The 12,500-nt window shown below is 45.2% G+C and overlaps 1 protein-coding gene across 1 annotated transcript in view; it reads right to left on the bottom strand.

Annotated features, from left to right (window-relative positions):
• Positions 1-12,500, bottom strand: part of tbkbp1 (TBK1 binding protein 1) — a 32,429-nt gene that overhangs the window by 15,817 nt on the left and 4,112 nt on the right. The window contains exons 3-6 of the mRNA XM_076298987.1: positions 11,056-11,160; positions 9,349-9,496; positions 3,488-3,690; positions 1,164-1,225 (exon numbers count right to left, since the gene is read on the bottom strand). Of these exons, the coding sequence (XP_076155102.1) occupies positions 1,164-1,225; positions 3,488-3,690; positions 9,349-9,496; positions 11,056-11,160 (518 nt within the window). The remainder of the gene's footprint in view (positions 1-1,163; positions 1,226-3,487; positions 3,691-9,348; positions 9,497-11,055; positions 11,161-12,500) is intronic.

The following is a 12,500-nucleotide window of genomic DNA, read 5'->3' as shown; positions in this document are numbered from 1 at the left end:
ACGTAACACTGTTCCAGTTATCTCTCTCTCTCTCTCTCTCCCTCTCTTTCTCTCTCCCTCTCTTTCTCTCTTTCTCTGTCTCTCTCTTTTAGTCCAGGAATGGGGAACCAGTCCTAAGGGTTTTATTTCCTTCCCCCATGAAATTTACATTCTGGAGCAGTATCTTTTTATTGGCCTCTCTGGTGGCATGACGTTCAAAACTCTGATCCTTGCCTAGAGCTGTTAACTGAGGAGCCCCTTCCTACTTTTACATTCAACCAGGTCTACAATCCATATCCATCCCACTGCCACCTGTGCAACCTCTTTATTCCACAGCAAAACCAAAGCCCAATTCCTCAAATTGACACCTTCACTCACAATACTTAAAAGGCAGCTGAAGATGCAGCTCAGTCACAACCTCTTGCATCTCTGAATAACAAACAAATCAAGCTCTTAGTCCTTTGAAACGGAAATGATTTCCCCCCTCATCTCACGTTGCTTTTAATGCTTTCTCTTTCATTTAGCAATTGCATTGTACCTCATGTGTGAATTCCTTTGGATGGAAGCATCTGCCAAATGTCTAACTGTGAATATAAACATGAATTTCAATTTCAGACTGTAGCAGCGGTATGGTCTATGTCATGTGAATGGGATATGTTACCAAAGACACCTCATTGGTCACTGTGGGGATCTCACATCTAGAGCCCTAATTTAAATGCTGGGCAATGTGCTGAGAGTCAGTGAGCAAAGTACAACATGCATGAACTATCTTGAGTCTAGAGGGAGTGATATGCCATATCATGTGGCATGTGGGGGCATTGAGCTGATCCACCAATGTTTGTGTTTAGGATTTAACTAGAACATTTTATATTTATTTATATTTTTAATATTTATTTATATTGTATTCAATTTTGATTTTGTACAGTTATTTATCTTTCGTTAGACTTTAGATGGACACTTACAACTGACTCTTGACCCACTTCTTGAGCTGATCCACCAATGTTTGTGTTTAGGATTTAACATTTTATATTTATTTATATTTTTAATATTTATATTGCATCACATTTTGATTTTGTACAGTTATTTAATTAGCTTTCGTTAGACTTTAGAGTTTTGCAGTTTGCCCTGCATTTCAATCAGGAGCCCTTATATCTAACATTTATAAATCCAATGGCGAGACTTACTGTTCGTCCCCGACCTTCTTGATCCACTCGACGTCACACTGGGCACAGGTGGAGCTCATGTCCTGTACGGGGCAGAGGACAGAAACATGCTCAGCCACCGATATGCTAGCACACACAGCATGTGTGTTGTGTTGAGGAAACTAAAACACATTGCACAGTATGCTTACATTTGGGGTATATACTGTGGCCTATGTGGGATGGCTAAAGTGATGTTTTGTATGTGTGTGTGTGTGTGTGTGTGTGTGTGTGTGTGTGTGTGTGTGTGTGTGTGTGTGTGTGTGTGAGAGAGAGAGAGAGAGAGAGAAAGAGAAAAAGAGTGTGTGTGTGAGAAAGAACGAGATAGATAGAGAGAAAGAGAGAGAGAGAGAGAGAGAGAGAGAGAGAGAGAGAGAGAGAGAGAGAGAGAGAGAGAGAAACAGTGCATCTGTTTATGGATATATGTCTGAGCATGTACAAGGTTGTGAATCATAAATGATTAGTGCTGTGATTGCGCCCCTTACTCTGATTAACGTGTTGACGTGCGCTAGCAACAGACACGTGCAGGCCCGTGGGTATCAGGCACAGCATGGGAGAGAGTGACCTGATTCTGGGATTAATCTGCAGCTGTGCCAGCACCTCTGTGTCTGTGTGGGAGCATATGATATGTGTGTGTGTGTGTGTGTGTGTGTGTGTAGTTTTCAAATTTGTTGTGCTTTTATCAGTTTTACTAATGATGTACTATCATGATTAGCTTTTACATGCACAGCACACATGCACTTGGTTCATGGGCATGCTTAAATAATTCATGATTCATTCAGTATCTCTCTGCCTATTTCTGCTTTGGGACTGTGAATGCTAATTTCATCGCCTCTCATTCGTCACAATATAGAACTAACAGTGCACAGGATTCATCTGCCTTCATTTAGTTGTTTAAACCATTAAACTAAACATTCTGTCTATTTAAACGTAAACATGAACTGTGCTGGCTGTATTGCACTGTAGCGGGGCTAGGAAGGCTGAAGTATCAATACAACACGTACAGTACGCAACCAGCTCCCCAGAACACATTCATTCCACCAAGCGTGACACTTTGACACAATTCTGCAATATGCTTGTGTAAGCTTGTATGAATGCAGATGTATTTCAATATAACTTTCTCCGTCACAAGAGTAAAGGTGTGTCTCATTTGTATGTCTGTACAGAAGGCCTACTGCATGTGTGAGTATGAACATATGTCTGTGTGTAGCGTGTGTGCGTGTGTGCAGCCTCAAACCCAGCTTGGATGTAGATGAGTTGGTGTTGAGTGTAATGGCAGCTAGCAGTAGGCCTATGTATGTGTGTTAGGTAACCCCCCCTCCTGATGCCTTTAAAAGGAAAACGCCATTTTTCTGTTTCTCTGAGTACTGTCAGTACGAGAGAAAAAAACAGAAAACAATCGATGCTACCTAGCTGGAGCTGCTGCAACCAACAGCTAGAGCAGCCAGGCAGCTACAGTACAGTACGACACTCTGGGGGGCATGATTTTAAAGATGTCCCCAGAGTGTAGCAGCGTAGCTGCCTCGCTGCTGTAGCTGTTGGCAGGAATTGGCAAAAATACATCCAAATGTATTTTAAAATAAAATATGAAACACCCTAATTTTAAGTGTATCAAAATAAACTGCAAAATACATTAGCTACACTATGTATAAAAATAAAATATTGTATTTTTCTATTTTGAAAGTACTAATACTTTCAAAGGAGCATGATATCACTTATCTGTCTGTTTAATTTATTCCTTCATTACACTGACTCTGTTGATTAAGTGAACAGTGTTTGAGAGCAAAAGCTTTTCTCTGCCTATGAGACATGCCATGACCTGCAAACAGTCAACAGATCAACTATTCTGACCTGCCTGATACATCTCATAGCCACAGAGATGCACTCAACAAGTGACAACTGAACTTGTCAAGCAGTACAACATGGAGACTGCCCATTGCCCAGATCGAGCAACATTACAGGGCAACCACATCTGATTGGATGATTAAAGTTCTCAAGAAACTTATCATTTATAAGTTCTCAAGAAACTGATCATGTTCTCAAGAAACTTGCGGTTGGTATGAGAGGGAGTTACTCATCTGTCATCACATCACCAAAAGTAGGCTTTTGGTTTTACCAAAAATATTTGGTTGTATTTTTAAACTACAAAAATACACACTTATGAAGTATTTTCTTCAACAAAATTTTCTTCAACCCTGACTGTTGGCTGGAGCAACTTGAGCTAGGTAGTCCCGATTTTTTTGTGCTTTGTGTTGTGTTGTGTTGTGTGTGTGTGCGTGCGTGCGTGCGTGTGTGTGTGTGAGCCTCACGCGTTCTCTCTGGTTGTCCTGCAGCTCCCGGAGCTCGTCCTGCATGCGCTCACACTGGGCCTTGAGCTCCTTCTCCCGCTGACACGCCCCCTCGGCCTCGTGCCTCGCCCCCTCCAGCTCCGCCTCCAGCTGCTGCAGCTTCAGGTCGGACAGCGCGTCCAGACTACGGGAGCTCTGCAGGGTCAGTGCCGGACAGTCCAGCACTGGAGAGAGAGAGAGAGAGAGAGAGAGAGGAGAGGAACATATGATTGAGAAATACACATTCATACAAATGCATACATGCTCAAACACACACACACACACACACACACACACACACACACACATGTCACACACTCTAACTTTTTTTGTTGTCCAGCACTGGAGAGAGAGAGAGATAGAAAGAGAGAGAGAGAGAGGAACATATGATTGAGAAATACACATTCATACAAATGCATACATGCTCAAACACACATACACACACACACACACACACACACACACACACACACACACACACATGTGTGTTTGTATAAACACACACATTCATTTTGCAAACCCATCCAAATGTATACACAGCAACACACACTCATGATGCAAACACATCCAAACACACACACACACACCCACACACACACACACACACATGGTCCCCATGCACTGCTATTCCACGGAAGCCTTAGCCACAGGGAGCCTGTGGTATGGGCAGGATCATTAGGTCACAAACCGACACACACTCACTCAGGAGATCAGTCTGGCCATGCTGGAGTGCTGACCACTCTGACAGGCCGCTCCTCATTAGAGCTGCTGTCTGTGCCACACTGACTGACAGCCCGTGGCTGCAGGCGCCAACGAGGGCAACAAGAGATGCAGCATACAGTATTAACCAGCCTGACACTGAGAGGAATGGACACACCTTTCATACTGAATGCAGTTGGAAGGGCACACATTTTGATGCAATGCATCTGTGTATAGAACACTTGATTATTATGAAATGTAAATAATTGATTCAAAGGGAAAGAGTGAATAATTCATAAAGTGCATGAAGTGTTTTTTTTTTTTTTTTTAATGAAGGATGCAAAGTCAGCAATGTCAATCTGACGTTTTTTTTTTGTCAACTTCTGCTCAGCAATGTTTCTTGTCCTTTGAGTGTATTTCCTCTGTGGTTGTTTATTAAAATTCTCCTGAATTTCTTTCAAAAGACTTTGTCAAACGTTGACTAAACAGCAGGAAGCTGCACCCACAGAGCACCTCCAGTTACACTGCAAATCGAGAGCCATAGAAGGGGAAAACCAGTTATAAATGTGTTAAGTTAGAAACAATAGATCAGAATCATCTTTACCATTGAAACTATACAAATATACATGAGGATACTTACAATGACATAATTTAGCCTAAATAATAATACGAATAGTATACGAATATACTAATAATTCTAAATACCAATATTGGTAATAAATTGAATTAAACAGAATTACAGAAAAATAACAATAGCCATAAACATAATTAGCAAACCACAACTCTAAGAATTACTTAGATATACTGTAAGGTATACAGTCTTTAGACGCTTCTTCGCCTACCTCAAAAACTATCGCTAGAACGAAGACCAATAGGTAAATGATTACACCAAAGAGGGATCATAGGAAAAACTGACTGTGACTGTGACCTCTTAGTGTTGATGAAAGGTGGCCATATTAGCATGTTTATCTGTCTCTGAGCAGCGTTTCCCTCTCTGCTGCCACTCTGTGTGTCTGACAGGCTGAACCCAATGAGACGTCCTCCCTCCCTCCATCCCTCCCTCCCTCCCCTCCTCCATCCCTCCCTCCATCCCCTTCTCCCTCCCTCCCTCCCTCCCTCCCTCCCTTCCCGAGGGCTGGCACTTTGTTGCTGTGCCCCTGTGCGGCCACCGCCAAAACACCAATTATCAAACACACACGGCTCTTTGAGCAGCTCCAAGTTGAGCAGTATAACAATGCTCTTCAAAGGAGGGTGGAAGGGAAAGGGGGGGGGGGGTTGATGGCTGACAGGCAGACAGCATCTGGAGAACAACACATTGACACACACACACACACACACACACACACACATACACGCACACACATACAAAAAAAAAACACACACACACGCACACACACACACAAACAAACACACACAAACAGACACAGACACACACACACACACACACTGTGCACAGGTGGTCTACACAGAAGGGCCCATGGCGTCCAACTAAAAATACCCCCGTGTGATGTGCGTCAGGCTTCAAACTGCCTCCGAGCCAGCCGCCCTTTGATCTCCCCTCTCCACACTGCTGCCACTCAAACGCAAAAAAAAAAATTAAAATACAGAACCACAGCACCGGGGCCACCTGACTTCCTGTCGCTGCTCCAGCTCGAGTGCCCTTCAGTACGTGCATGGCTCTCACGGTGCACGGCTCGTCTGCCCTGCACAAGGGCCACTTCTGTCACCAGAGTAAGGAGTGATGCTTTCCCTCTTTTAGATGAAAAATAAATAAAATCTGATGAAATGATAGAACAACAGTGTTGAAAATAGCTTTACTCCTATTGAGTGTGTTATGCATAGCAATTATACCAAGTCCTTTAAAACAGCACTTGAAACAAGGATTCAAATGTTTGCTATATCTGTCCCTTACTTCTATTGGTGACTTTTCAGTCATTTCAGCTGACCTCTCCTGTGGCTAGCCCTGGACAGAGGCTCATTTCCTGTAATAACAGCATGTTCAATTCCCCCCGACTGGTGTGTGGGCGTACACACACACTGACTTCTCTCGAACTTGAAAAGATTGCAGTCCTTGAGCCAGTGGCTATTGTGAGGGTTTGGCGAGCCACAGGCACGTGGGAGCGTGCACGTGCGGACAGAGGCACAGGTACGAATGTGTAGGCACGGGCGCACACCTACACACCTGCGTCCAGCATAGCACAGCTCGTTAACACGCACTGAGATGAGCCCACACATACGTACACACATGGACGGATGGTTTGTGCACACACAAACACACACACACACACACACACACATACATACAAACATGCATTATGCACACATGGATGGTTTGCACACACACACACACACACACACACACACACACACAAACACACACACACACACACACACACATACACACACACACATACACACATGGATGGTTTGTGAACACATACAACCCCACACACACACAAACATGTATCTGATCCATGTTGTGCACAAAATAACACATACTTCAGTTCACAGACACCAAATGCATAAATTAAACCTACTCACGTGCACATAGACACACACACAAACAAACTATCTATTCTTTCTACACACACACAAAAGGGCACCTCTACATAAGCCCCCGCCCCCACCACCACCACACACACACACACACACACACACACACACACACACACACACACACACACACACACACACACACACAAACACACTCCTAGATAGCATTTACTGTAAGATAACATTGTGCCAGAAAGTTTGCAGCAAACATCCATCAAGTCACTCTAGGTAGCGGAAGGGCACTTACATTCACGGCCAAACCTACAGCTGGCTCTCTCTTTCTCTCTGATTCTCTCTTTCAAATACACAACACACACACACACACACACACACACACACACACACACACACACACACACACACACACACACACACACTCACTTGCTCTTTCTCTCTTTCTCTTACTCACTCACTCACTCACTCACCTCTGTCTCTCTCTCTCTCTCTCTCTCTCTTTCACATACACACTCTCTCACACACACACACACACACACACACACACACAAAAACTCCCTCTCTCTCTCCCTTGGAGGAGGTCAGTCTGGATAACTGCTCCCTCTCACAGCATTTCTCCGGCCTGAAATCTCTGGCCGATGACTCAGCTTCAACTGGCCAGTGACAACCCGAAAACCACACACTTTTTAACTCTTTGAAAGAGTTCCCGGAATTGCAGGCGGAATGAACACCGAACGGGTCTTGACCCTGAGTGTAGATGGTCTCAGGCAGGACTTTAGCAGCTGTGACGCACCAAGTACATGGGCGTACGAGAGAGGGAGGGAGAGAGAGAGGTGAAGAGAGGAAAAGAGAGAAAGAGAGAAAGAGAGAGAAAGAGAGAGAGAGAGAGTGGGTGGCACAGACTGAGCTTGAGCGATGGAGAGGCACAGGGAGGAGGAGAAGAGGAGGACAGAAGAGGAGGAGAGCAGAAGAGAGGAGGAGAGGAGGAGAGGAAGAGAAAGGAGGAGAGAGGAGGAGGAGAGGAGGAGGAAAGAGGAGGAATGATACAGCAAGGCATTCTGGAGGGGAAAAAAGAAGCAAACGAGAGAACAGTCGTGATGATATGGATAGTGGATATTCAGCTAGCTAGAATGGGAGTCATACAGCAATAGAGCAAGAGAGGGTGAAGTAGTGAGAAACAGAGGCTTGAAAGGAGGGATAGAGCCCTTTCGGAAAAAAGACGAAGAGAAGGAAGTTAGACGTGAGAAGTACAACATGAGGGACTGAGGGACCCAGGGAACCAGAGAACACAACAGAGATGGGACACAGAGGATAACATTTCAACATGCCCTGGGACTTGTGCAGTGCTGTCAGTGCTCTATTCTGGAGCTTATTCAGAATGTGTGCAATATCTCTTCTACTGCGTGTCTTATGGCTTGGGACTTGTTTAATATATAGTATCATACCTTAGGCTCTGGGCAATATCTATCTCAGACTGTGGGTTATGGTGCTGTGGGATCCTCATGGGTTTGCAGTTCTCCGCACTGTTGAGATTGTGATTGAAACACAAAGGACCACACCTGAAAGTCCACCCACAGAATGACTCGCTCTGCCCTTTGTGCAATGTTCTGTAGCTCCACCTGACCTCTATTCTTTAAGGACAGCCACCAGAGATCGTAGCTATTCTATCCCATATGGTCATGTAAATAACGACAACGCTATTCCACGACAACAAGGTAAATAGGAATGTGGTATCATTTAGATGTTTTGTTTTGAAATACTAACAGAGATGTTTGTGTGTCAGTAACAATCAGAGCAATACAGTTTTAGAGGATCCTTACAGGTGTGGGTGTGAGGGCGTGCCATTCTCTACAGGTTCTGAATCATCAGAAGACCACAGTAGTAATGTGACCACAGCATCTGCAGTCTGGTACACACTTCTGTTCTGTTGTTCAGCGTATCTGCTGTTGTGTGAAGTGCCTTGTTGGTATATTGTCTCTGTCAAATGCAATTTGTTGTGGAGCAATTTCCCCCACAGGGACTATAAACTTGGCTTGAGATGGAAAGAGGAGAGAAACAGAGAGAGAACAGAACCTTAATGCAAACAAAGAGAGGAGAAAAGTAACAAGGGAATGAGACAGGATAAAATAAGGCAGCACACACGGTGACAAGACAGGATTTGTGGATCTCCACGATGGGGACAGAGGGACCAGATGGGCAGAAGGAAACGGCTCTTTCAACATCTTCCTCCGGCATCCACTCCCATCCTCTCATTCTCTTAGGCCTCTCTCACGCCATCCTACACTCTTTCAGCATATGATACTGTATCCCTCTCTCTTCTTCTTCCCCTGGTGACTGTGTGGGGTGGGGTGGGGTGGTGTCGGGTGCGGGGGTAGGGGGCAGTGCAGTGGCAGTTGTGAGTGGGTATGGTAGGGAGGTATGCAGTAGTGAATGTTGGGGGTGGGTGGTTGGGTGGGGGTGCAGATACGACTGGATTACCCACAGATCGGCACCCGATGGGGTTAAGACAGTGGTTGTGGAGGAGGAAGGGGGGCAACAAGGGTGACGTGGGGTGACGTGGGGTGGGGTGTCTGGCACTGGCAGGACACTGGAGGACGCTGGGGCGGAGAGGGGCAGAGCGGAGCGGCTGGACTCACTGTGTGTGTCCGGGCTGGCGTGCAGCTGCAGGTACTGCATGTCCTTACTGTGCAGCTGGGAGTTGAGCTTGTGCAGGGAGTTCTCGCGCTGACGCAGGGCCACCTCCAGACTGTGGATCCGCTCCACGTGCTTCTCCACCAGAGACGTCTGCCATGCAGATGAGAGAGAGAGAGAGAGAGAGAGAGAGAGAGACAGAGAGAGAGACAGAGACAGAGAGAAGAGGAAATAGAGAAAGAGAGAGAGAGACAGAGAGAAGAGGAAATAGAGAAAGAGAGAGAGAGACAGAGAGAGGAGGAAATAGAGAAAGAGAGAGAGAGAGATAGTGAGACAGATAGAGACGGGGTGGGGGAGAGAGGGCAGAGGAACCAAAAGAGAGAAAGGAAGAGAGATAGACAGAGGCAGATAAAGAGAAAGAGAGGGAGATAAAAAGGTTCATTTCAGGTCTATTGTCTCTGCATCCTGGCTGAAATATTTCATCATGTTTATCAGTATATCCAAACTCCAGACAGGCTTTTAATTTTAACTGTGCGTTATCTCACTCACAGAAAGGGAGATACCACATGTTGCATCATGATGCCTATCAGCCAGCCCAAACTGACACACCAGAGGAAAGAGAGAGAGAGAGAATCAGAGATGGAGTGAGAGAGAGAGAGAGACAGAGAGAGGGACAGAGATAAAGAGAGAGGCTGACAAATAACTTGTTGGTATTACTGTGGTGGGTACACAATAGTGAATACGTTTCTAAATAATAAATGTTATCAAGTCAAGAAGACACCAACAGATGAGTCACTGTGTTTGTGCCTGGCAGCTGCAGTGGGTCATAGCAGTGAACCCTTTTCCCTTTCACACACTGTTCTAAAGCATCTCCAAATCTTTCTCTTTTCACCGTCTTGTCGCACTTTTACTTAACCTCCACGAACCTCTCCTGAGTTTTTTCCATCCTAATGTGGAAATGTGCATACAGTATTTTGTGGAATTTAGACAGAGACACATTTTAGACCGATAGAAATAACCTTTAAAACAGCCCTGTGCAGGTCTGGTTATTCCTTCGCTGTTTCTGGGTTTTCTCCTGATTTGGGCTCGCATTTTTCACGACATAGCTCCCATTTGCAGCTTCGGTAGCAAGACTGCTATGCTAAACCCCCACTAGCTAGCGAGCTAGCCATCAAGAAACCAAGCTAAAGAAATACAGGGCTCACAATAAAACAGTCGAGCAAACACATTGTTCAAGAGACTATCAAACCACATTACAAAAACGAAGTTCACCCAAGGGTAGACTACTTACAATTTCAACAGCAAGTCGGAGTCTGTTTTGCTGTCTTCTTAGAAACTACAATCTGACTACATTTTCGAGGCGAGAATGGATACTTCCGCTGAGTTACATCCGGATGTATTCGGACCGCGACCAGAAAGTTGCATATTCGTTTTTTCCGCGGAGAAGCACTAGGGGGAGACGAAGCACCCACCAAACGACCCAAAAAGTGTTGTAAAACCATCAGAACGACTCTCAACCTGCATAATTAAGGTAATTTTTGCTAAAATTGTTGCATAGGGCTTCTTTAAAGCATAGCATTAACATATTGTTGACAACAGTACTTAACAGCAGGCCAGTCCTCTCACAAATCATGTCTCCAAACACCTTTCCCATGGTTGCAGAGAGATAACAGAAGTTGATAATGAGGATGGAGGAAGCTCTGGTGTCTCACCATCTTGTCCAGGTCTCTCTGGAGGTTGGTCTTCTCCATGTGGATCTTCTCGTACGCCTGGATGACATCCTCCAGCTGCTCCTCGCGCTCCTTACTCTTCTGGAGCTACAACAAGGAGAGCAGAACGTGCTTCTCAACAGATGACCACTTCACAGCCACTTTAGAGATCCAGTACATATGGCCGAGAGTGGACCTTAGTCATTAGAAACTACATATCATTAGTGGGAAACAGAACTACAGAATTTACACTATTTTTCGACACCCCTTCATATTAGCTTTCCATATAATGTATTTTCTGCAACTACTCTTCACAACTTCCCACCAAAGATTTTCTCAAGACCACCATGCGAAAATAACACCTCATGCAACACTTGTGCAGACAAGGGCAATTAAAAGACAACATACAAAAGTAGGCTGTGTGGTGTTAAAGGACCCTGAAAGAGTTTTTCCCCCTTAAAATAACGTTTTCAAAAACATTCCGATGGCACATAAACTCTTAATAGGGTGAACGGCACTTCTGCCTCACTCTGTGCAGGTCTTATCGCTTGTAAAACAGCCATAAGGTTTGGTGTTTGGGGAAGAACACTGCCCCCCCCCCCCCCCCCTCCGAAATCTAAATGGAAAAGAGCTGCTATGCTACAGGAATTAGGAGATCACCTTCTACAGACTGATGTTGGTGCATTCCCTCTATATTGTATTAGAGTTATGTTCATACTTTGTTGCAAAAGACGCATATTTAGTTTGTTTATTATTGTGCTTCTTAACTGTAGGGGGACCCTGAGAGCAAATCTTCTTTAGTACTGCTTTAAAGAGAAAAACAAAGAATACTTTCATGGAAGCATATTTGTGGCTTCATAATCCATGTAGCCACAGTGTAAAACACTCCCCCAGTCTGTCCCCATCACCCAACCCCCCACCCCCAAGTCACGGTGCCTTATGTGACCTGCAGACTCAAGACTGATCAAGAGTTGAGCTTTCTTCTCCCAGTCTCTTGTTCTCAGGTGGGAGTTAAATCACAGTGGAGCTGTGCTGTCTCTCCCCTTGTTCTCTCCATCTACAGTTCACACTCGGCTGTTTGCTCTCCCCCTTCCTGTGTCATCACGCAAAAGTAGAGGAACACGGTGGTTGTGCCATTTTTAGAACATGCCGGGAAAAAAGGAAGCACCGCCGACTCGTTCAGGTCTTTCCACCTCAGCCGCCGATGTAAGGTTTAATCAAACGTTTCATGAATGTTTCAAGCCCGAGACCAAAGTATTAATGCACCACCCCCCCCTTCCTCCCACCCAATCCACCTCCTCAACGCACACTTCAATGCGTTTTAATTCAGACACATCCGCTGCAATTATCCCAGCTTGCACCTATTCCCCCCACACCCCCACCTCACCACTCCCCTCGCCTCCCGCCCCCCACCCCCTCCATCTTCCCCCAGACCTCCATCTCCCCCA

This window comes from Alosa pseudoharengus, unplaced genomic scaffold (assembly GCF_046254945.1).
Source record: "Alosa pseudoharengus isolate Yale_2024_CS ecotype anadromous, Long Island Sound unplaced genomic scaffold, YU_APseudo_1.1 YU_APseudo_1.1_scf_21, whole genome shotgun sequence".
Taxonomy (NCBI): domain Eukaryota; kingdom Metazoa; phylum Chordata; class Actinopteri; order Clupeiformes; family Clupeidae; genus Alosa; species Alosa pseudoharengus.
The sequence above is the reverse complement of the archived record's forward strand: the minus strand, read 5'-3'. Positions and strand labels throughout refer to the sequence as shown.